Source organism: Dendropsophus ebraccatus, chromosome 10 (assembly GCF_027789765.1).
Source record: "Dendropsophus ebraccatus isolate aDenEbr1 chromosome 10, aDenEbr1.pat, whole genome shotgun sequence".
Classification (NCBI taxonomy): domain Eukaryota; kingdom Metazoa; phylum Chordata; class Amphibia; order Anura; family Hylidae; genus Dendropsophus; species Dendropsophus ebraccatus.
In genome coordinates, this window is record NC_091463.1 from 17,943,867 (window position 1) to 17,970,023 (window position 26,157).

Consider the following 26,157-nt stretch of genomic DNA (forward strand, 5'->3'; position numbering starts at 1 on the left):
TAGCAACCAATCAAAGCTCAGCTTTCATTTTATAAGACCTTGCTAAGATGGGACAGATGAGCTGTGAGTGGTTGCTATGGGAAAAAAAGACCAGTAGTACATTCGCTTTAACATTTCCACATGGATAGAATGGCGCCGGCACTGGAAAGCTGGAACCGCGGCCCATTAGAATCAATGGAGCCGCGTCATAGAGGGACAGTGTGGGTGGGCGAGGCTGCGCCGTTCTATCCATGTGAAAATCTTAAAGCAAATGTACTGCTGGTACAGTCACTTTAAGTAGTCTATGTGTGAGAGAGCAGGGCAATATATATATAAGCAGTATATATATATATATATATATATATATATATATAAAATGCTGTTCCCCCCTCAGTGTAATCCTCATTAGTACCCCCACTTAGTACTGGCTCCCCCATAGAGTGTTCATTTAGCAATAATACTCCTTTGTACCTCCTTAAATCTGGTGTTGTGTGATGGTGTCCATACAATTAGAATGAATGTATAGGTATTAATCGCACTGCACAATGGTGCGGTGCACTTGGCAGTCTTCAGACAGTAATGCAAAGCAGAGGAAATTCCCCCCACTTGCAAAATCTCAGCGATTTCTTTTATTTTATCCATGAACTGAATTTTTTTTTTACACAGGGTGCGTAAAACCGTAAATTCCGTTAATGGAATAAAAAAAAATTCCAGAGATTTTGCCGGGAATTGGGGGCTTGTGTTGCCAATTACTGCTGCCAGAACCCCTTTCAGTTAATTACTGTGATGTCATAGGAGGTCATGATGTTGCACATTCTCGTAACCTTATGGACTTCCACAATGTCATATGATGAATTAATGCATAGTCTTATGAGGTCACATGCTGTGAAGGATACCAAAATAAACATGGGTGGGAGTTGAAACCCACATTAGATGGACGGCTATTCCTCCCAAAATTGGCTGACTTTTATCTAATGTGTATGGCCAGCTTAAGTGTTGTTTAGATCGGACAGATCTGGCACTGATCATGGCTTGGTGCAACTAGTGAATTTCCTACCCAATTTTTAAATTAAATTAGTTTTTTTCATACTTTAGTGGCATTTAGGCTCGAAATTGCAGCACGCTCAGGGTGGTGTTGGTTTTCCTTCCATAGACTTCTATAGATGAGAAAAAAAAAACACCAGAAAAATTAACTGAATGTTTATATGAGAGTGGAGAACAGAAGACATGTCGGAGGTCAGAGGAAAGACTATAAGGGCCCTAATACATGGGACGATTATTGTGCGAAAAATGGTTACATGGTTCAAATTTAAACGATAATCGTTCTGTGTAATAGCAGGCAATGATCGAAAAATGGTTCATGTGACGTTGATCATTAATTTAGATCTGAACCTAAAATTATCATTAATCGTTCGCTAATCGTTCGCTGTAATTCCACGTTCGTTCGCTCAAGTTCTGCATTTGTTCAGTAATCGTTCAGTGTAATTGCACATTGTTCATTGTTATGCCTGGATCAGAAGGAGTAAACGATCATAGTAACGTTTGCAATATCGATTGCAGTAACTAACGGCTATCGTTCTGTGTAATATGGTGAACGATTTCAGGTTAACGATAAACAATCTCGTTTGCGATCATTTATCGCTAATCGTTAAAAATCGCCTCGTGTAATAGGACCCTAAGAATGACGCCCCCCACAGAGAGGATGTCTGTACCATAGACTGTAACATCCCCTACACAGGTCTATATTGCCCATCACTCAATAAAGCTCCCAGAATTACATTCATTTCATGAATTTTTTTTTTCTCTTTACATTGATCCATAGGAATGAACACAGAAGCCGGGACCCCATACAGAGATTGGCAGGGCGGTACAGAGGTCAGACCCCCGCAATCTCCTACTTTACCCCTATCCTGTGGATAGGGGAAAAGTTCATTATTCCTCTTTAAATTTTAGATACCTTTTAGGGGGTAATATTTTTAAAAGACAATAAATCAAAGATTTTGTCAAAGACGATGTAAAATGGAGAATTTATTAAAACAGACAAATTATTTTTTTATGCATATTCTCCTTAGTGACAGATTACACTATGGTTGTTCAAATGGATCTGAAAATGACCGGCCACTATCACAGACATCCACTGTAAGATATCCAGAACACCACAGTCAGAACCCCGCTACCATGGGCAGTTCTGATCTGGAAGTAATTCAAGTAATGCCTATTGACTGGCCAAGTGTGTACCAGGACCATGGTGAGGATCACACTAATCCATACTAACTCCTCCCCCCCCCTTCCCGACACACATGGGGCGAAATAATCCTTTACCCAGTGTTGTATCTTTGCATTTATAAATATGTCCTACAAGCTCCAGGCCTGTCATGTGTATAAATTAGCAACAATTTCCGTTAAGAGCCCCATTATGGGGTAAAGGGTTAAATATTGATACTACTGCAATATTATAAGGCCCCTCTACCCATTAGCTGGCAGGAATTTGCTGAAAACGCAGAGTTGGCAAAGACGTAAAGTGCTTGGCAGTGTTAGTTTCCTAGTGTCGGGGGGGTGCCTGGCCAGCAGGTAACCACTGAGATTGCTGTGCCTGCAGCATATAGTCGATATCAGTCTTTCTGGCCACAGGAAGGTAATCGATAACAAGTTCAGCCCTAGGGCTATGTAGCGATTGTCCTCAATTGCATGACGTGTCTTCTATTCCCCGTGCAAACAACTGGATGAGCTGGTGATGTACTCTGCAATGAAGGAGAAGAGAAATGAGAGGTATTGTAAAACCAGTCTAATGCTACCCTTTCCACGATCAGTATATACATGATATCCATAGCCATATAACAACTTCCGCTTGTACAGGGGCCCTTTAGTAACCCCCCCCCCCCCCCAATCTACCTGACCTTGACTACCTGCTGAGTTCAAATTCTGCCGATCAGTGGCCTCCTGGCTCTTGGACCCTTTCGACTGAACTCTGACAACCTGTTGCCTACCAATACTTCCAGTTAGTTCCAGTGGGTGACAGTAAAGTGTACAATATCACGTACAAGCTGGTAAGCCTCTCCTGGCTGGGAATACCCCAATCAAAGTGGCAGCTGAAATGGTCGCACCCACTCACCTCACACTGAGGTGTGCACAGTCCAAGATTTCTCCATCACAGTTCCACGTGCTGGTTTCCAGTGTATTCCCACATGGACATACAAAAAATCTCTTCTGGCGACGGATTTCCTCTTCCTCATCAAATTCTTCTGGGATGAATCGCATAGCGCGGATCCGGTGCACCTCCACATTGGGCAAGGCAAACTGTCAGAATAGAATATTATTATATATCAGATTGTGAATGATACTGGTGATGGCACTATAAATGTCAACATTCTCACACTCACTCCAGGATGATATTCTCCTCTCCTATCTCTTACCTGGTCTTTGCGGTTAGTGTGGCGGCTGAGATGTCTTAGGAACTGTACTGTGTTGCTTTCTCGCACCAGAATAAGGTCAGCGGTCCCATCTGCTAAGTGCGCAGTTGGGGACAGGCCATCTTGACTCTTGGGACAAGCACTGGACATTCCAGTTATGTTAATTGCTAAGAAGGAACCAGTCACCTTCTTCCAGGAGTCTGAGTCACAGTCTGCTAATAGAGAAAAGAGCCATTAGGCTATATGTAATATAGATGATGGGTGACTCTTAAGTATCTTAAAGGGGTTGTCCAGAACCAATAAGTTCTTTATTATATGGACTTGTGTGTTACTTTTAAACTAAATACTGTCTTATAGTCACCAATTTCTGTATTGTAGATAATCATATGTCTAAAGCCATGAATCTTTACCTGACTACGACTACAGCAGACTCAAGTATCAATGTGATCTCTAATTCCTCTATAGACTTATTGCAGGCACATGTATAGGTGCACAAACATAAAGACTGTTCTACAAGATCTTTACTGTCTTGATGAAATTGATATGGAGAGTGCAATACACGTTATACAGCCTATTTGTTGGGGCACATCCCACCTGGACACTTCCTTTAAGGTGGTACATCCCATTGCATTAAACAAGAACCTATTACAAGTGAACAGGATCATTCCATGTTAATGATTTATGTATGTAACTATATGACAGAGACCGAGTGAAGATTCCTAGGTATAGCATTATGTCTTACTTTCTTCAGATTCTTCTGCCATCTCTTGTAATCTGTTTGATGACTCAGAACAGACGAGACACCTAAAAAAATAAGACACTTGTTAAGGATGAGAAGTACGATGTTAGAAGAAGAAAAAGATATAAGATGTACTCTATGTGATCCTGCATTCTGTCACCATGTGTTGCCCAGGTGCAGTCCCTAGAGTAAGTACATTTGTATGTATAGCCATACATACATACTAAGAACGAAGGATGAGAAGCATTACCCTGCCCTGCAGCGAGTGTTGTCTCGGGGGCTGGAGTTGCTCTCTCGGGCCTCTTGGAATTCTACCGTCCCTCTATAGGATCGGTTACTAAGCACCATTTTTACGCCTAAAAGGAAGAGATGTAGAGTTTAGTGCTAAATAAAACTAACAAGGATATCCAGTCAAAACCACTCCATTCTGGAATTTTCATTATCTTCTATGTACCTTGGAGTTGTATGTATGCGTGTGTACATAAAACATGTAATGCATGATAAGCCAGACTTTAACCAGTTGTGAATCTTTGGTTTTCCATAGTAGATTCTTACCTGCTACATCATATCTTATAGGTCCCATCCAGCGCATGTTTTCGCTCTCCCTTAGGACATCGCCAAAGAAGCCATAGCCGATCAGCGACACAGAATATCTCATCAGTTGTCCTCCGTGATATGAAGCACAAACATCCAGGGGTTGTGTGTCACCTATAATAAAGAAAAACATGTAGATGTCAATTAGTTAAACTATATAGTCAAATGTTATAGGCCTCAGCTCTTATTCATTTAAGTTATAGTGTCTCATTCAGTCCCATTGCCACTGGTGTATGAAATCCAGCCCCTACCAATGTAGCCTGCCTTTACAAACATCTGTGATAGAACAGGTCATTTAAAAAAAAAAACTCTGATACCAGCCTGGTACTGTAATAGGACACTTCCAATATGAACAGTCTACTGACTTTTCGGCACAGGATGATATGGACTATCAGAGTTCAAAGTTGTTCAATCCAAATATGTTTGGAGAGATGGCTTATGTGTATGGCTAGCAGTAGTGTAGCTATAGGAATTGCAGTGGTCATACACATATATATACATATATGCTAAAAGATAGGGACCAGGCATCTGCACCGGGGCCCATAAACTGCTCCCCTGGTGGCTAGCTTTACACATTTTAAGTGCTGGACTTCATGACTAATGCATACCTTCACCATGAGTCAGTAAATCCACCTTGACTTACCAATGATAATGTGCAAAGCTGACGTCACTGGGTCATTAATCCCCACTGTAGCAAAACATACACAATCAGTGGATCCTGGAGACGAAGAAACAAACATTATTATTACAGGGACAAACAGACACGTCTGCCAGCACCAGGGTCATAGTTCTTGATATTATCATTGCCTTTTTTGCTCTCAAGAATATATAAAAATAAATATCTGTTTGATGTATTGAGTTCTTATAAAGTCTGATATGTTTCCATGGTGACAGACTACATAAAGAGAATGTGTGTAGTCTGATTCCGCAGTTACCTCGTTCCAGGAAGAAGAGAGGGCAGATGTAATGAAGTATGAATGCAGGATTAGTCTATATAGGGTTTGTAGTTATTATTGAGAAACATAGTTCTGTATAGGGGCTGTATACACAAGGTGGTACAACAATACAAAGTTGATTCATTTTTACTTTGAAGCATTAATATTTTATACTATTAAAAATAAATGTTAACTTGGTACCTAAACAGCTGTAAAAGTCATACATAAGGTGCTGTTAGAATAGATGTGGCACTAACCAGCCGGTATAATTCCAATCCGCAGGCTGCATTGTGTTAGTTTTGCATCATCTTTGTCTTCACAAATCCCGCTGTCATTCTGCGTACGTCTCACCAGTCCATGGAGCAATTCGCTGAACATGCCGTCCCCTCCAACGCAGACCACCCTAACAAAATCCATGTTAACACCAGTGAGAGGAGAACACACATTATGGTATATGATATAAGAAGGGTGTATAAGTGAGGATATTTTAGACTACTACAGATTCTATATCATGCTGAGAGCTGCAGGCATAGGTATATAGCTAATTGAGAGATAAAACAGATTATATGTGTTTCTTGTTTGTTTGCAAAGTTATAAAATCATGCTTTCCTTCAAAGCTCAAGTGTCATAAAGAGAGTGAAAGTAAAGGCCCTATTCCACCAACAGATCTGACAACAGATTATCTGCCAAAGATTTGAAGCCAAACCCAGGAACAGACTATAATCAGAGAACAGGTCATAAAGGAAAGACTGAGATTTCTCCTCTTTCAAATCCACTCCTGGGTTTGGCTTCAAATCTTTCACAGATAATCTGTCGTCAGATCTGTTGGTGGAATAGGGCCTTAAGGCAGCTCACTGAACCTCCGCTGGGAAAATCTGGATGGTGCACAGGACAGCTGTAGGGCACACAGCAAATGCAGAGATGAGGAAAGAAGGATGTCCGGCTCCAGATATCCAGTCCCATAAAAGCAAACTTTATTTGAAGATGAAACAGATACTCCTAGTCCAAAGGATCAACATGTTTCGGGCTACATGCCCTTAAACTTATCAAGTTTAAGGGCATGTAGCCCAAAACATGTTGATCCTTTGGACTAGGAGTATCTGTTTCATCTTCAAATAAAGTTTTATGCGACTGGATATCTTCGAGACGGACATCCTTTTAATCTTAAGGCCATGCTAAGCTGCAGTATGCAAACCCCACTGCTCCCTGCCTACAGCACTGAGCCCTGTATATATGTGGGGGAGGGAGAAGGCGTGGATGCTGCAGCTCAGCACAGCCTTTGTCGCTTTTGAACTTAGAAGGAAAACATAATTTCATAGCTTAGAAAACAGCCATCAGCTAAGACTCAGGTTTTTATCTCACTGCCAGCTGTCTGCAGGTCTGAGCGTGATATAGAGCTGACAGGTCCCTTTTAATCCAATAAAACAGACTTACCCATCGTAAGTCTTTAGATCGGCGTCCATGATGTAGTCTCTTGCATGGTTTGCTCGAGTTGTTTCTAAAATTTAAAAAAAGAAAATACTCCAGAAACAGTGCCACTCTTGTCCTTAGTTTGGGTGTGGTATTGCAGCACAGCTCCACTGAAATGAATGGAGCTGAACTGTAATACCGCAAACCTGTGTGTGTTTTTTTCTAAACCTAAATAACCCCTTTAAGGGCCTTGTGATTTTATAATATAAATCCTTACCAATCACATCGGTTTTAATCCCCGCCAGCTGGAAGAGATGGCTTATTTTACTGTAGTAAATTCTTGACGCTTTACCACGCCCTCCATACGGGTTAATGAACACGAGAAGTTTCTTCGGCCTTGTGTGTCCTGTTACCAAGAGAGAGTTTTATTATAAGGTTCATGGTGCTGGGAAGGTAACATAAAAGACTTTACTACATCATATAGAAAATATATTGCTGGTTATAAAGATACTAGGTTAGTACATAAGGCCTATAGATGATATAGGTGAAAGTATTGTATGAGCGATACATCTGCCTATGATGAAGGCACTAGCCATCAATGGTTGGATGGACTTGTTATAATACATGGAGATGTCGGACATTTCCTATGTAGTGTACCATCCCAGTAAGACAGTGACAGCCAAGCTCACCAGAATATTACTTACCCACCGACTGCTACCAAAGGAACCTAGACTCTCAGTGAGGAAGACTGCTCCCCATACATTGGGAATATCGAGACTGCTTCCAATAAGTAAGACTCCTCTACGTGAGTGAGACTGCTTATTGAAGAACAAGAGAGTGAAACTGATTCTGATACCATTGAAAAATAATCAATGTATGACATATATCATAGATCCATACAGATGCCTCCCACTGACCTGAAGAGCAACAACAGGAAAACCTCATTTTAAGACTTCTCGTAGTTTGCGGCCAAAATAATACACCTTTAGGCCATGTTCACACGCTGTGTTTGGCTGTTAAGCAACGGTCAATGTTTAACAGCACTGCTTAATTTCATAGCAGTGTATGGAACAATGGCCGTAGCATACACACTCTGTATACACTACGGCCGTTGTTCTCTGCAGCCGGACAAATTAACTGACAGGTCTATTCAGTGACAGATATACTCAGTGAACAGCAGCCGTACAAAATAGCCTGTGCTGACAGTGTAAAGTACGGCTCCCGGACATACTCTATACTGTGGTCTGGGGCAAATTGGAGTGCAGGCCGTACCCGAATGTGCCCGCATTCCAAATAAAATAAGGTGACGTTTATCCGGTCAATACTGCAGGCCAAAATACGGCGGTATTATAATGATGATGGCCATAACCATCAAAATATGGCCGAAAAAGTTGCGTGAGCGTAGCCTTCTATTACCATAAAGTGCCCAAATAAAATCCGAACCCGATCGGCATTTGATTAGCAGGGGCTGCTGAACTTGGATAAAGCTGTAAGGTTGTCTGGAAAACATGGGTACAGCCAATGACTATATCCATGGGAGAAGTAGAAAACAAGGGTCCCGGCACTCCAAAAAGAGATAAAATCTTAATGCTTTATTCCATATCAAACAAATAAAATCTGCTGCGGGTCAAAACTATGACAATGACTATATCCATGTTTTCCACATAGCCTTAGGGCTTTATCAAACTTCAGCAGCCACCACTAATCAAATGCCGAAAGTTCGGGTTCGGATGGACTCGAGCATGCTCCAGGTTCGCTCATCTCTAGTTACCATTCTTCTGGGGTTGAGGCATAAGTTAGTTTTCAGGCACAATATTACCACTTTGATTTGACTTTATTTACTATACTACTACTACTATATACAGCCCATATTACACAACCTCACCACCATTCAATGGCAAGATACTACCGCCATAAAAGAGCTTATATAATACCGCCATCTGGTGCCAAGTAATACATAATATGCAGCATTTCTAATACTACTTTCTTAGGGAGCCTAAATAATACTGCCATGTGGTTTCAATAAAATACTTGAATTCTTAATAGTAGTAGCAATAATAATAGCCCTATACATAGCTGAAGTAACACCACCATATAGTGCCCAAACAACATGCAGTATCCCTAATGCTGCTCACTTAATAATACTGCCATATAGTTGCCCAGTAGGCCTATATCGCCATCAAACACCTCCCATTCAGAGCATAATATGAGAGACAAAGTCTAACTTTCTAGGACTTCTAGAAGTTCTCAGACGTAACACAAGGAATGTACGGCTTCTTTGCATCTTAGATCTATGTCCATTTAGTTGTCAGTAAGTGTCCTAACAGGAGCTGATGTTTCTTCATACAGTTTATCACACTGTTGTTGTTTCTTACCTGGCTCAAGCATCTTGCTCTGGATGGCCTGCACCCAGCTATGAGCCACCCGGGCATCTGGAGCCGTGAACGTCACCTCTTGTAGACACCAGCGCTGAGAAGACATGCGGGACACATGATACACTGAAAGATGAAGAAAACCCTTGTGAGTAGATGAGAAAGAAAGTGAAATATTAAGTACTTTGGGAGGTTATACTGCATCTGCGAATAAAATGATTCCACAAAGAGAGATGACTTAAAGGGGTTGTCCAGGATTAGAAAAACATAGCTGATTTCTTCCAGAAACAGCACCACCTTAGTATTCAGTTTGGGTGTGGTATTGCAGCTCAGTTCTACTCAAGTGAATGGAGCTTGGGTTGTTATACCACACATAACCTGAGGACAGGGGTGGCGCTGTTTTCCAATCCTGGATAACCTTTTTGGACAGTCTCCAGCAATAAGTTAGTCATCTTTGTTTCCTATAGAAAGCTATACGCCATTCTGTCATAATGAATACACATTACAGTATAACTACTCATTCCAGGATTCTGATTCATCCACATCAAGTCACGTTCAGGTCCTTATACATGTGAGTGTGCAGTGATTACAACGTGAAACATGAGAATACTCAGCATCACACTGACATTAGTTTGAGGGATTGTCTATAAAATTAAAAGAGGATTTACCTTCTTTTTATTTTTTAGCAACAGCGCCATCCATGTCTATAGGTTGCGTCAGGTGTTACAGCTCAGTCTTGCCAACATGAACCATTGAGTAATACATCTCAATGGATAATTTGGGGAAAGTTTGTAACCTGTATGAAGCAGCATTACTGATCACCTCTCCCACCTCTCCAGAGATGCCAGAGATTTAAAATTTACATCTATTACAAAATCTGAAGTCTTTACAGTACTTATTAGCTGCTGTATGTCCTGCAGGAAGTGGTGTGTTCTTTCCAGTCTGTCACAGTGCTCTCTGCTGCCACCTCTGTCCATGTCAGGAACTGTTCAGAGTAGGAGCAAATTCCCATAGAAAACCTCACCTGCTTTCCAGATTGGAAAGAATACACCACTTCCTGCAGGACATACAGCAGCTGATAAGTACTGGAAGACTGTAGATTTTTTTTTTATAGAAGTAAATTACAAATCTCTAGCACTTTCTGACACCAGTTGATTTAAGAGAAATTGTTCTTTTGCTGGAGTACCTCTATAATGAACAGCACCACACCTATCCACAGGTTGCGTGTGGTACTGCAGCTCAGCCACATTTAATTAACAGAGCTAACACGCGTCATGGATGAATATGGTGCTATTTCTGGATGAGGGCAGCCATGTTTTCCAGACAGCTGAGTTACAATCAAATTAAAGGATCAAACTGTAAAAATTTTAAAAACTTTAAAGTGGCCATTTAACTTAATTGAGGGCCTTGCCCCCTGCTGACTAGGATTTAGCATAAGAATCCTGCATTGTGTTGGGCAGTTATTCAGTTGCATGCCTGTGAAATGCAAATACACACCCCTGTGTGTATAGTAAGCTCCCGTGAGTCAAAGCCATGAAGTATTAAAAGAGTGATGTCACTGGAAAATGCCGACAGATAAGGCGTCCAATCAGCGCCCTGCCATTAAGTTCACGAGCAGCCGCGGGCTCGGGAGAAAGCTACATGCCTGACTTGATTTAGAAAGGCCTCTGGCTAGGGGCTGTGACATTGTCCCCGACTGAAGCGACACAGTTACACAGATAGGTTAAAGGGATCGCATTTCACTAAGTAGTTTTCCAATACGTAAAAAAAAAAGGTTAAATGTTCATGTTTTAGTCATCGGCATGGAACCATGCATGAATTTATATATATATATATATATATATATATATATATATATATATATATATATATATTTTACAGAAGCTTCAAGGGAAGATCACATGTCATAGCTAAGGTTGTAGTGGAGGAGCATATGAAAACATGGACATAACCATACATCCAAGAATGCACTGGATCCTTCCATTAGTCTGACAGCTATCTCTCCCGATCCCTCTATACACACAAGCTTTCATGTACAAGAGAATGGTAAGTCCAAGGGAAGGATCAGGCAGGTGAAATCTAACGTGCCCAATCCTTCTTGCCCCGTCTGTCAGGAGGCCCCCATAGACATTAGACAGGGATGGGGAACCTGTGGCCTTCCAGCTGTTGCAAAGCTATAATTCCCATCATTCCCAGACAGCTAAAACTATAGCTTTGGCTGTCCAGGCATGATGGGCATTGGAGTTTTGCAACAGCTGGAGGCTTGTGATGCGCAGTGGAATACATAAACTCTTAGTAACTTTGTTCCACTGGGGTTAGTACCTGTGACTCTTAGGTATTTGCCCTGTACGTTTTAGAGAGGTTCCTGGCATGAACAAGGTGATCATTCTGTGGCTCTTCTCTCCCTTGTTTCTTTCACAAAGGGAATCTATAGTCTCTCTAGGTTGTTGGCTGCTTCCTCACACAACGACTACAACTAACCAACTCACTACACTCCTCCCACCGGGAACTAACTCCTACCTACCGGGGTCCAACCAAACCCTACTGTGATTGGTGGGGGCTGTGTGTGCAAAGAAAGAGAGGACAGAGTACAGAGAAACAAGTACGGCTGATAATCTATTTGTAGTAGGGCCTTTAGTCTTCAGGTTTACAACTTCAAAGTAGTAAAAATGTCCTTGTTTCAATTTTTTCATGGAGGATTTGGTAGCTCTCATTGAAGTGCAAAAAAAAATTCCCAGAATCCTACTGGAAAAACGATTATCATTTTCTTTACTTACCCATACTATATCACATCTATTAGTGAGTGCTGCACAATATTACAATATATCCGTACTAGCTGGAAGCTGTTTACACAAGATACTGAGCTGGCCATTGGCCATTGGCATTATTATTTAACTGGATGGATTTAATCTGGTTAGTCACAAGTTGTAGATTCAGCAATCCAGCATTTACTTATCAGTAATGTGAATACAGCCCTGTGGGTGAATATGCCACCTGACCATAACAATGATATACCAGACAGATGGTTGCCACCTCCAATGCACTGACACATTGTGACGAGAGTCTTATTCATATTAGAAAGAATGAATACGTTCTTTCTTTCCTGATCTGACCTTAGAGTGAAAACTTAAACCAAAAGATTAAGGGGACAACAACTGGCTAGGAAAGGGAAGGGGAACCTGTGGCTCTTCAGCTGTTGCAAAACTACAATTCTGTAGGGCCAAATGTTCCCCTTCCAATAGCTAGAGGATGCTGATTTGGAGCAGGGAAACAAAAGGTTGTGGTGGTGCAAATAGGGCCAGGCCTCTTTACATGGACCCATACCCCAATAAGTTAAGGGGGGTTCCAGGGCTTTTACTGTGAATAGACCCTCTTATCAGTGGAGATGAAACTCTTGGCACCTTTTGGCAATGCCATACATTGTGTAGTGGCCGTGCTGGGTAACTACAGCTCAACTCTCATTTAGTTCAATAGCAGCTGATCTGCAGTAACTTAACATGACAACTACACCTGGTATAGAGCTGTCTGCTTCTCGCTCTTTTCACTGAGTATGCAGGTGCCGTAGTTCTGGGGGTGTTGAACCCCAACAATTAGATATTGATGGTGTATCCTGCGCAGGCAGAATCTGTGGCTAAGGAACCAAAGCTGATCCTAAGGATAGGCCATCCATGAGAAAGTGCTGGAAACCCCTTTAAGGCACCCGATGATTATCTGTATTCAGACTATATGCTAATGTAAAGACCCTCTTGCTGACTGATTGAGAAGGATTAAATTGGCACATTTTTAACTCTTTATTAGCTAATTTACAATATACCTGAACATACATGTCTGTAGTGTCCGGGTAGGGGTGTCCACTAAGTTTTATACCACCAAGGTAAAGTATTTTTGTCAATGTATCACACAGAGGGGATGAAGCTGTACTTCGCACTTTCTCCACTAGGTGTCTCACTCTCCCCTAGATTGTCTTTATAAGAACATCTGAAAGTTAAGGGTTAACTGTTGCATTGTTTCATTTACTGTTTTGACCAATCACAGGTGCAGGTGCTTTACACGGTCCTCAACCAACTACACTTCTTCTTTCTCCTCTTTCCTACACAGCCCCCACCAATAGGAGGTTAGCCCAGTTAGTTCCTGGTGGGAGGGCTTAGTTAGTTGGTTTTGGAGTTGGAGGGATTACAGACAACAGGCAACCTGACAGGTTGGCGCTCACTTGCTCTCCACATCGCCCCGTGTAAATAGGAGCTAAAGTCAGATATTTTCTTCAGAGAGAAACTGTTCCTATGATGCACAGCTTACCCCCACAGAAGGGGTAAGTGTCCTCAAGGGACCCCCTTGTCCATGCCAGAGATCTCTCTTTACCAGTCAGGACAATCCAAAGGAGTCAAAAGACTGATCCTCAGTAAGACAAAGCGCAGTAAAGCCGACGTATCTTACTGGTTTCACACGGATATCTTGGGAAGTCTTGGGAACTCTGCTACGCCCAGTTGTAAAGACCTGGGGCCCGTATTACCCAACCTGGCACTTTCTGATCTGGTTTGGCAGAAGGCGGTCAGATATCTGGATATATCTGTATGAGTATTCTTCTCCACCATTCTCCTCTATACTAATCCCTGTAGGGTACACCACTACATTGGACAAGGGCCCCAGGACGGTCCCTACACCTTCTCTACTGTCAAGCCTTTCTTCACTTCTACCTCTCTCTGCTACTGCACAAACTATAATCCTCTGCACCTCTGTCCAGATTTGAGTATTGTTTCCCGTATTGCACTTTAGTCTATTACTGGTTAAGTGCTGGACCCTTTCCTATTTTTGTTGTTGCAGCTGCACGCACACCTGGTGCTAACCCTTTAAGCACAGTGCCCGTGTGTTTGGTGGTGGTTAAAACCACTCCTGGCCACCGTGACAAGTGTGCCAGCTACCAAACATCAGAGCCCACCTGCTGTATAACACCCTCAGCAACCCGGGCCATGGCACGTCCTCTCAACTGCCTTGTGGTGTTAGGTCTGGGACTATTCAGGACAACTGTAGCACCCACTTCGCTTGTCTAACACATGTCCTGATTTAGAAGGGGTCTTTACCATGTATCCATTGACAACAGTGTAATTTAGCATTAAAGGGATTACCCAGCGTTACAAAAACATGGCCACTTTCCCCCTACTGTTGTCTCCAGTTTGGGTGGGGTTTTGAAACTCAGTTCTATTGAAGTAAATGGACCTTAATTGCAAACCGCACCTGAACTTGAGACAACAGTAGGGGGAAAAGTGGCCATGTTTTGTAGCGCTGGATAACCCCTTTAAAGGGGTTGTCCAGGAGGCAGGAATCAAATGATCTATCCTCACTGCCCAGTGCTCCACAACTGCCGACCCATCGTCTCATCAGATATACTTCCAAGATAAGAGGGGTGGGTACCATAATCCGATATGGACAAAACCATGCCTGCACACAGTGTCCAATAACCACACATTGTTGCCTGCATGTGGTGATCACAATATGCCCCCCCCCCCTCCATATACCTTCTGAGATAACAGGGCGTCCGGAGTGGAGAGCTGGGTAGCAAGGACAGATAAAAAGTTTCTGCTCCCCAGAAACCCCTTCAAATCATATTCCCAGGTTCAACCAATGAAAGGGTTAACTTGCAAGCACATACCTAAAGAGATCACGCTTGTAGCACCACAATACATCATGTGACAAGTTGACAAACAGGTCTTTAATAGTCTAAGAAACCAGACATGATTAGCTGCAAATAAAAAAAAGCTTTAATGGCGGCCAGTGAGGCTGAGCTCAGTTCATGAAGTGTTCCCCATACTTAGGAGAATGATTCACCTCCTTCCATAGGTAATTACAGAGGAAACACATGGGAGACAGGCATTCCATTTCCTGCCAATGGTGACGTTACCTGTAAATTGGTTACTGGGGGCGCTGAGGCTCTTTTTCTGCTGTTTGCTGTCACCCGGACAAACGGCGACCATTTCATTAACTGGGATGGAGACTGTAATACCTGTAAAAGATGAGAGAGAGAAAGACTTAGCACCCTGATCAAAGACTGTGTCGGGGTGGAGGAAGTCGCGCGTTCACACTGTATAATAAGGTGACACACAGCTTATCTTTAGGATGCTATCTATATGTAAACTAGGCCTCACAGCTAGTGCAGATAAACAAATATGGAGGCGTTGCCCGTGGCAACTACATATCTCGGCCTAAATTTCCTGTCCTTCAAGTACCATAGATAGAATCTGAATAATAGAAGCCATACTGTATATCTTATGGTTGCACTAGAGTATATTCGGGCCGTAATTAGGTCATGTACAGACTATGCAGATTTTTGGTGCAGATTCAACAATGTGCATTTTACACTGCAGATGTGAGGGCATAGCTATAATATGGCCATTATGTCATGGCATTGCAATGTAAAGAAGGAAATCAGCGGCTCATACACATTAGATATGTGTTGGCTATATCGGTCGATTTTAGAAAGAATGGCCGACCATTTAATGGACGCTACTGACTGTTTCAACACAGCTGTTGCAAAACTACAATGCCGATCATGCCTGAAAAGCCAAATTACCAATGGGAATTGCAGTTTTGCAACAACTGGAAGGCTGAAGGTTCCCCATCCCTGGTATAGGGGATCAAGAGAAATCACTGTTTAGCTGACCGGTTGAGAGAGGGATATGTTACAGTGTAAATGGATTCAAAACAACAAAATGGTTGCCGCACCATTAGGTTGTATACAATGGCAACATATTCTCATAGACCCTATTAGGGAACATGAACATCATAGAGGGGGCGCTCCGAAGGGATCCCCTATAGAAGCTAGGACGTCATGCTCTTGCAGACCTGGAGCATCCATGTAGTATATAGTTGGCCATTTGAACGAGTCAAAAGTTCAAAAAGGTTTCTGCAATCATGTTAATTATAGGGCTGGTAATATATGGACCGATACGTCATCTATTGGAGGTAGGAAGCTCTGGTGTCGTCACCATGGAAGGGATTCCTCAATAGACACGGTTATACAGTGTAGGGCAGTATTCCTAAACTGACAAATCTATAGCTGTTGCAAAACTACAACTCCCAGCCTTTGGGTGTCAGAATATGCTGGGAGTTGTAGTTGTTGCAACAGCAGGAGGGCCACAGGTTGGAGAACTGGAAAGATACCCTGATAATTACTGATCTTTAATGGGACCTTTATCAATTCCCTATGCTGGACAGCGAAAAGTGATGAGTTTATAATATAATAAATACATAAATCAATAATAAAAATGCTAACGTGACAGATAATTATGGTAGATCACGCACGGCTAACATACCTGGACTTCCAGTCACCTATTGATCAACATTTATGTTTATTGAGTAACAACAATAACTAAAAGATTGCTTATTCCAATTAACAAAAGATTACAAAAGGGGCTAAAGTGGCCCGACACATTAGTAAGCTATCAATCCCAATACCCAAAATAAGTGCCCTTTGTATATACAACTTCTATACACAGTGATGCCTTTACATTGAATGAAATAGGAATAAAAATGTCTTCATATACTGTAGATAGTGGGCTGCATAGATTCTCCACCAATCGTGTATGTGTTCTCAATGGTTAAAGGGGTTGTCCAGCGAAAATCTTTTTCTTTCAAATCAACTGGAGTCAGAAAGTTATATATATTTGTAATTTACTTCTATAAAGCAATCTCAGGTCTTCCCATACTTATTAGCTACTAAATGTGATGCAGGAAATGGTCGAGACAGGAACTGTCCGGAGCAGGAGAGGTTTTCTATGGGATTTCATATAAAACCAAGACAAACTTCCTGTCTTGGCCAGAGGTGGCAGCAGAGAGTGCTGTGTCAGACTGAAAATAAAACAACATTTCCTGCAGGACATATAGTAGCTAATAAGTTTAGGAAGACTTGAGATTTTTTAATGGAAGTAAATTGCAAATCTATATAACTTTCTGATATCAAATGATTTAAAGGAAAACAATTTTCTCTGGACAAGCCCTTTTAAGAGGAAAAAGGCCCCCAAAGATGACTGGCAGTAGCTTATGTGCTGTGACAGTATCTGGTAAGATTAAATCCATATAAATTCACCTAATGTATAAAGATGTCTAAATGGGATTTTACCACTAAGAAAATCAGATGCATACAGGTACATAGCATAAAGTACAGGACAGAAGAGTACAAATGTGAAGTAATATTACACCACTGTAAACTTTTCTTAAATTGTGGCAGTGCTGTCTGACATATGCACACACTTTCTCACAACCCCACTTGCTTGCATGAACATTGGAGACCAACTACCAATACTCCCACCACAGACCAGAAGCTTGCAGCTGAACTGAGCATGTGTGACCACCTTAGTAGATTCCATAAGACGGTCATAATCAGGGGCAGCAGGCACATAGCAGATCACTAAATATATACTGTTTCTCTCATAGTGTACATTTAAAAAAAATATATGTTTTAGTTTAGATCAATATATTTCAATATTAAAAACCCTTTAAGTTTTTACTACTCCTCTAGTAGCGTACAGCCATAATCACTACAAGGACAAACATTACAATAAGAACAGCACTCTTAATATTGTTTAATTTGCAGAGTTCTATATTGTACTTCTCCACTGTGGCCATCGACAGGGAATGGTTGTTTTATATGTGATATTTGCTTTTATGGGTGGTGGAATTGCCCTTTGCACTTATAAACCAGTGTAAATTCCTTGACTAAGAATACCAGTTACCTTTTATTAATGATCTACCAGAGCTTTCCATGGAAAAACAAAGGGAAACCGACACGGAAAATAAGTAGATAGGAAAACAATGGAGGATTGCTTGTGCATCTATCACTTATGATAACATTTATTTACTGACGGGTTTAACCATCAGGGCTGTTGACCACCTTTGGTTTCTATCGATGTGCGTGCAGCCCCCTTGCTTACAAACAGTAGAAACAACTCATCCAACTAAATCCGGCCACACATATTGAGATAGTGTCATGACACCAGCAAGGATGACCTCTGTCTATGGGGCCTAACAATAAGCGATTGCAAACAAGCACTTTTGTGAACAACCTGAAATCATTTACAATAATACACAGAACGATAGTCGTTAGTTATGATGGCAATTACAATCATAACTACCATAGTTTATACACTGTAGTATACAAACAATCGTAATAACAAACAGACGATGTTCACGTACAAGAGATTTACGACCAATTAGCAATGATTTTATGGACAGCTCAAAAGATACGATCACGAAAAATGAACAAATTTTCCTTAGCCGTTTGACTTTTGCCTGCATACACACAGAAGGATTATCGCTTAAATTCAAACAATATAGTCGGCAGGATTAGCTGGAGTAGAAATCCACCAACAAAGAACCACTCTTATCCTAGTAGACCCCAATCCATCATGGTTGGCCTCAGGGGAAATACATGGCCATTTGCAATTTCAGAACTAAAGTGTCAGATAAGATTGTATGGTCACCCATTCATCTGATAAGACTACTGAGAAGCCAACTGCAAATTGAAAGTACTTGCTCGGAGTGTAAGAATCTAGGCTTTTTCTATGGCCTGTAATAAGGAAGGGGAACCTGCGGCCTTCCAGCTGTTGTAAAACTTCGATTCCCATCATGCCTGGACAGCCAAAGCCGACGTAGACTATGTAATGAATTATGCGTGAAAAAAATGCAACCTAATATATTTATATATATATATATATATATATATATATATATATATATATATAGTATAACAATACTCCATAGAGGACTCAGCCATGCCACTTACTTTTCTTCCTGCATGCCCGTCTCTTGTTAAAGGTCCAGCTCAGGGTAAATTGCTCCAATGTCAGCGACACCTCTGTGCCCTTTATTCTCAGAGAACTCATAAGATTTTCTTTCTCCATTATAATTTCTTTATCTCGCTGTAGCCAATAATAAAATCTTCTGTGCCAGGATTTGGAGATAGGACATGCTATGTGCTCCCCTATATAGCTATATCCCTTGGTGAGTACACTGCACTCTCAGAGCCCAGCTCTGACTCCCTCCTTCCTCTTTCTACCCGGTAATAAAGTGTCAGCACTGCGGATAACTAGTCCCTATGGCTGCTGAACAGGTTCTGCCTTAAGGAGACTCCACCTCCAGCCCAGGCTTCCTCCAGTAGACATGGTGTACAGGATACTTGCAGGGTACAAGCCATCCTCTTTTGTTTACCCCCATACAGAGCGCACTGTGCGTAGGTGATTGGAATAAGAATAGAATGAGTATTGGGATGTTCTGTTCTACATGAACAATAGCCAGGCCATTGTGCGAGAACAGCTGAATAAAGAGGTTATTCTCATAGCCTGACAATATCCATGGTTACTTGAGTAATTACACTTTGTATTGGTGTTTATTGCAGGTAGGCTTTACCTGAGCCAAGTCTATGCTACTGTAAAGCTAAGCATCAGCTAATTCACTGCTTACTGTAGAGAGTCCCAATTTTGCTAATAACCTTCATCCAATGCAAGTAACATTTTTAAAACCCTGTTCACAATCGCTGGAAAAAAATCCAATGGGGATAATCCTGGTAGGAATGTGTGGTGCATCAATGGGGCGTCTGTGGCATACATCCGAGTGTAAGTTGTAGACTTATCATGTGGGAGCGATAGTAAACTACATAGGCAAATCTGTCACAACCATCAGACTGCCGACTGGGTAGTAGTAGGCTATCTTTGGAGTAAAAGTATACAAGCATGTCCGCCATTCTATTTAGACAAGAGACGTGGGACCCCTGGTTTTGAGGGTTCCAGTGATGAGACCCACATCAGCCATACATGAATCACTTATTCTGATGTATCTATGGTGTATACAGTCACCCAGAAGGGCTGGGAGCTTTGGATTTGTTCCAGGGGAGTTAAGCCACCACCAAAGTTGTTTGGATGTGGGTTTGGTTTAAATTACACAGGAAGAATGGTTGCCCAACTATGTTATTAGGCGACATATAGATTTTATTGTTAAAATTACAATAAAATGACAAAATAATAGATAAATACACAATGAACCATGGCTGACAAAATGTTAAAAACGACAAACATACAGTGAGGGGGCTGCTGCAGATGGACACAAGTAAATAAATAAATAAATAAATAAATAAATAGATGGTAGACTAAAGTGCTAGATGCAGTACAAGGAGAACTATGAATAGATGATTTTGTAGTAAACAAGCCAAAAAAGTGCTATAAAAAATTCATAGATCTAAGCTGGTGTAAAACTACTAGAGTGTCATACCATAAATGATGGAAGTCAAAGTGTCCACCGGCGGCCCCCACCCCAACGCACGTTTCGGCGTAGCCTTTTTCAAGGGGTTATTGGTATTTAGCTTGCTACTAGAACCCGAAGTTCGTAACCTTATACTCATCCCCCATACATTAGAGCAGTACTGGTAGTGTCTTGTATGGTGGAGTTCTACAGACTTTATATATGTGTTATGTTATTAGGCGGACAGGGTTGCGGCCCATTACTTCTATCATTTGTCTCTCTATGGAGCAATATGTGGCCGACAAACAAGGATTATTTAAGATTTCGAAACCATGAGATCAGCTGGCAAACAAGCGATTGTTCATTTGTCTGTGACTATATGTCTATAGCTCATGGACATATACATACTACAGTCCTCCATGTTTTTTTCTCTGTATTGATCTTTTGTATTTTGTCCTGACTTTTCTCACACATAGATAAACATAACTGCATTCAATGTCATGTGGTATATGTGTATGGTTTTATTCACAGGTTAAGGCCTTATGCACACGTTCAGTATTTTCCTCATGTCCATAGATTCCTCCCACTGTCCACCCATACAAGCCACTAAAAATTGATACAGATAGGGCATATGTAGTGCACCCGTACTTCCGTAAATCCATCATTTAGAAACACAACCTTTCAACATGTGACTAAAAAGTAATGATCCTTATTTTCTCTTACAGAAATATGGATAAAAAAAAAAATTACAATCCATAGAAAATAGCGGATCCCATTGATTTCTATGAGAGAATCTGCAAATAAATCTGCTAAGGGGGACACACAGCATTGCCTCCCCCCCCCCCCCCGCTGCGAGTTTGTAATGCAGCCGCCGACTTAACCCCTTCATCAGCTCCCGCTCTCTGTATATATTACCTGTCTCCAGCATGGGGTCCCGGCTTCCTGCTCTCCTGCCCAGCCCATGAAGGGGTTAAGGGGGCGGCTGCATTATATACTGAAAGACCGCTGCGAGTATGTATGCACAGGACCTGCCAGGACCTTAGCTTGTAGCGGATCTCGCTGCAAAACTCACAGCGAGATTTCTGCTGCGAGTCGGTCAGTGTGAACGTACCCTTACAAATATTTAATAAACAATCAAAACAATGAGCATATGCAAGTTCCATAACATAAAGTAATAGAAAAAAAATATATATTTCAAATATGGACCGGATGAGAACAAAACCTCCATGACCATATATATGTAACTGACCACTTTCTGAGAAGCTGTGGGGCCCAGGTATTGTGGTTCGCCTTGAGTCCCTTAACCTTCATCAGGGAAGGACTCCCTTTATATGGAGTGAATTATCCTGGGGGTTTAGAAGAAATAATTAACCTCAGACATTGGCTGATTCTGGCTGAGCTGTGGAAGAATAGTCAGGCAACTTAAGGAGCCCAAGGGTTCCTCTCAAATCCCCTTTACAGTACTACTGTATACACAGGAAGAGGTGTATTACGGCCACTCTCTCCTGTGGTTGATAATGTTTCTCAATAAAAGTCTACCATCGAGCCAAAAAATAAATGGTTCCCTGGTCCTTGTGGCTTTCAGCATAAGTCCTATCTACTCCAAATAATACCTTAGTTGGGAGATAAGCATCTGAGTATTTGCTAGGTCTACTGACAACCACTGCTGAGACATCTCAAAGACACCAGGAGAACAATGTGCACTAATTCTGGGATTTTCCATCGGTTATCCCCCTCAGGGGGTGCAGAGTTGATAGTTCTTGTTTTCAGAATCCATCAACACCTGCGCATGGGTCAATCCCATTTTCTTCCATTGGACTCTGGATGGTTTAAGAAAATAATGGCCGTACAGAAGCAGGATGCTCAGGGGAGGCCAGCATGACTGGGGCTTATTGGGACGGTGGGGGGGACTTATGGAAGGGGGTTGTAGGGTCTGTGTGTTGGGATGGCAACAATGGAACAGGGGGTGGAGGGTTATGGGGGGAAAACCCCAGGCATTGGTCAAGGCAAAGGTGGGGAAGAGTAAAAGGGAGGGGGGTTGATAAGGGGGGAGGATTAATATAAAAAGGAAGGTAAAGGGGGTGTGATTACTCATTTGCAGTTAGCACTGTAAAGATCTGACAACCCCAACCCGCCCTTCCGGTTGTCAGGTTCAGGAATTGGGTTTAGGGTTGGTTCTGGGCCTGTGGACTTTTAATTGGGGCAGCTGAGTCGGTTGGAGATAATTCGGAGTGGAGGTAATTGTGGAATGGAACCAATGGTGGGTTCCCTAGTTAAGCACTTATAGTGTGGGTTTGCGGTCACAGGAAATCTCTGGTGGCTTGTGGAATTTAACCCCGGATGGGGTAAAAAGGAATTTTGGGGCCCACAGGTGTTAATGTTATGCCTCCGAGCAGGTGTTTACTGGCTGGAGGTCCAACCTGTGGGTGGATGTAATTGGAGGTGACCGCTAATTGCATTTTTGGGGCCTCGAGGACCACCTCCACCGTAAAATATTATTGGACAGATGTTATACTGTTATTTCTGGTTATTTATTTGGATGTCTTGTTTGTAAAAAAAAATTCGGCTACTGTGGCCGATTAAAATCCACATGGTGTGTTGTCTTTATTCGTAGGGTTAGAGTATTATAAAGAAAGGAGAGTTTTAAGACCTGGAAGCTTCTTCCAGGGAACGATTGTGTCTCGCAATAAAGTGGAGCTTATGACATAAGATGGTAATTTTGGATATGATGTATGTGGTAGAGAGAGCAACTGGATCCCAGGGTTTTGATGTCTCCAAGGGAAAACTAGAATAATAGGAGGTGCTATGAAACCAATCTATTACACGTCTAAACAGACAAACAATATTATACCCTTCTTACGTTACTTAAATTTAGACCCCTTCTCTATATCACATAACATACATTTTCTTAGGGCAATACATGAATGTTTTTAATAGGGAAATATGAAAGACAATACCTACATGGAGTTTATAGCTACAGGGTTGTTTCAGTGCATTCACAGTTTATTTTAAGTTGCATTGGCGGATTTCCCTATTGACAGCTATGAGGGAAGTCTAAAAGTCCCTGTGCACCTCACACTTTAGTTGGCCGTATCTGTTTCTCGCAGCAAGCTCTGCCATTGGTATGAGGTGTATGGGGCTCAACAGATGATGATAGGGGTTGGGCCAAAAGATACAATATCTTGGACTGTTTTTTTTTTTTTAAGGCCAAAAATGGCTGGAAAAATAGACCAGAAGCAAAAATATCTGAATAAAAAAACTAACCAAATGGCTTCTGGTCTGTTTTTTTGTTGGCTGCTTTGTGGACTTTTTCTCAGCACACTATGTCATAAGGTGGTGTGTGACCTCCAACAGCTAAACACGCCCTAACACAGCACATCACAGATAACCCCTTTAATTCACAATACATAGTTGGTCATTAGAGATTAGCGAACCTTGAGATTCCTTGGGTTTGGACTCTTGACATTTGATTCGACTGGTGGCCGAAGACGAGCCTGTATCCATGTTTTCCAGGTGTCCCTAGGGCTGCATCCAACTTCTTCAGCCACCGATAGTCAAATGCATCTCTATTGGTCATATAAGGAACCTTATGTCAGCACCTAGAAGAATATTAATGCAGTTATCTAGAAAAACACCACATTGGTTGATGATTGACTGATTTACAGCAGCCTGTATTCTGCCAATAGCCATGTATAAACTTTATACAAGGAAATTACTCTTTATGCATTTCCTTAGAGTGTTTACAGGATTTACTTTATGACAGCTGAGCAGAATTGTGTGACCACCATCCATGTTGTAGATGCAGTTGTTGACACTGTTCACATCCTGTTAATGCGGTGGAGGGATTTGCTTACATCAGCGGAGGTGAAGGTGACCGATTTTCTTTTGTCTCTGAGCAGCCGAGAACAGGACGCACATTGTTCAGCATTATGTGATTCTCCACACCTCAGGCTTCATGACGTCAACCTGTCACCTGTGAATACTCTGAAATGTCAGCGATGCCGCATAATAGCCCTGTGTTGACCATGACAGCACCTGTGTTTTATCTGGTTTAACAGGTGACCTTCATTTTAGAACTGAAACATGAAAGTACAACCATTGTTTTGATCTTGGAAAACTACACAAGTGGCTAAAAATCAATCATTCTATTAGTGATGTAATATATGTATGGTGCCCAAGTGGAGAGAACCAGCGAGAAGTAACTGGCCGACCATGGACATGAGATGAATGGTGTTGGAGTCAACTAATAATCTTAAGTTTATATATATTTATAAGTATATATAATTTATTAGATGTCAACATGGACCATTATTTGTTCTCCTATTTACCTGGACACCACTTCCCTGACCCTAATCTTGTACATTCTGCTGATCCAAGCATGTTTATGGGGAAGGCTTGGACGTACAGCTGTTGCAAAACTACAATTCCCATCATGCCTGGACAGCCAAAGTATTAGCTTTGGGAACTGTTGTTTTTCAACAGTTGAAGGGCCAAATGTTCCTCTAAGCCGGGCCGTTTTAATATACTGGTGGGCCCAGTGCAAAGACCTCAAGAGCAGCCCTCCTCCTCATAAATTTACATGATATAATAGCCCCTCTGCTCTGCATCATAATATACACCCATACTGTACGTGCATACATCATATACACCCATACTGTACGTACGTACATACATACATACATCATTTACACCCATACTGTACATGCATACATCATATACATACATCATATACACCTATACTGTACATACATACATCATATACATACATCATATACACCCATACTGTACATACATCATATACATACATCATATACACCCATACTGTACATACATCATATACATACATCATATACACCCATACTGTACATACATACATCATATACACCCATACTGTACATACATCATATACATACATCATATACACCCATACTGTACATACATCATATACATACATCATTTACACCCATACTGTGCATGCATACATCATATACATACATCATATATACCCATACTGTGCCTGCATACACCATATACAGATACATCATATACACACATACTGTACATGCATACATCATATACATACATCATATATACCCATACTGTGCCTGCATACACCATATACAGATACATCATATACACCCATACTGTACATGCAAACACCATATACATCATATACACCCATACTGTACATGCATACACCATATACGTACATCATATACACCCATACTGTACATGCATACATCATATACATACATCATTTACACCCATACTGTACATGCATACATCATATACACCCATACTGTTCATACATACATCATATACATATACATCATATATACCCATACTGTACATGCATACACCATATACATATACATCATATACACCCATACTGTGCCTGCATACACCATATACAGATACATCATATACACACATACTATAAAGGCATATACCATATACGCACAAATAACAAAGTTCATAAGTGTCAGCTCACG

The 26,157-nt window shown here is 41.4% G+C and overlaps 1 protein-coding gene across 3 annotated transcripts; it reads right to left on the reverse strand.

Annotated features, from left to right (window-relative positions):
* Positions 1 to 1,987: 1,987 nt before the first annotated feature.
* LOC138802595 (ceramide kinase-like) lies at positions 1,988 to 24,201 on the reverse strand. 3 transcript variants are annotated; one of them, XM_069986073.1, is made up of 13 exons: positions 24,100 to 24,201; positions 15,336 to 15,437; positions 9,443 to 9,565; positions 7,345 to 7,473; positions 7,092 to 7,155; positions 5,915 to 6,060; positions 5,366 to 5,440; positions 4,684 to 4,836; positions 4,379 to 4,484; positions 4,132 to 4,193; positions 3,393 to 3,604; positions 3,092 to 3,276; positions 1,988 to 2,720 (listed from the first exon to the last, which is right to left on the reverse strand). In XM_069986073.1, the coding sequence occupies exons 1-13, from the start codon at positions 24,167 to 24,169 to the stop codon at positions 2,660 to 2,662; spliced, it is 1,488 nt and encodes a 495-aa protein (XP_069842174.1). In that variant the 5' UTR covers positions 24,170 to 24,201; the 3' UTR covers positions 1,988 to 2,659. The 3 variants fall into 3 exon arrangements, with proteins under 3 accessions (XP_069842174.1, XP_069842173.1, XP_069842172.1); XM_069986072.1 differs by lacking the exon at positions 24,100 to 24,201 and adding an exon at positions 19,215 to 19,543 and having other exon boundaries at positions 3,393 to 3,601; XM_069986071.1 differs by lacking the exon at positions 24,100 to 24,201 and adding an exon at positions 19,215 to 19,542.
* Positions 24,202 to 26,157: the final 1,956 nt, after the last annotated feature.

Coding starts and splice junctions, on each gene's coding strand:
- LOC138802595 (XM_069986071.1), bottom strand. CDS start 19,332: ATGGAGAAAGAAAATCTTATGAGTTCTCTGAGAATAAAGGGCACAGAG. Junction 4,485..4,683: donor TATAAGATATGATGTAGCAG/GTAAGAATCTAC, acceptor TCTTCCTTTTAG/GCGTAAAAATGGTGCTTAGT. Junction 3,605..4,131: donor GGCAGAAGAATCTGAAGAAA/GTAAGACATAAT, acceptor TTTCTCTATTAG/CAGACTGTGACTCAGACTCC.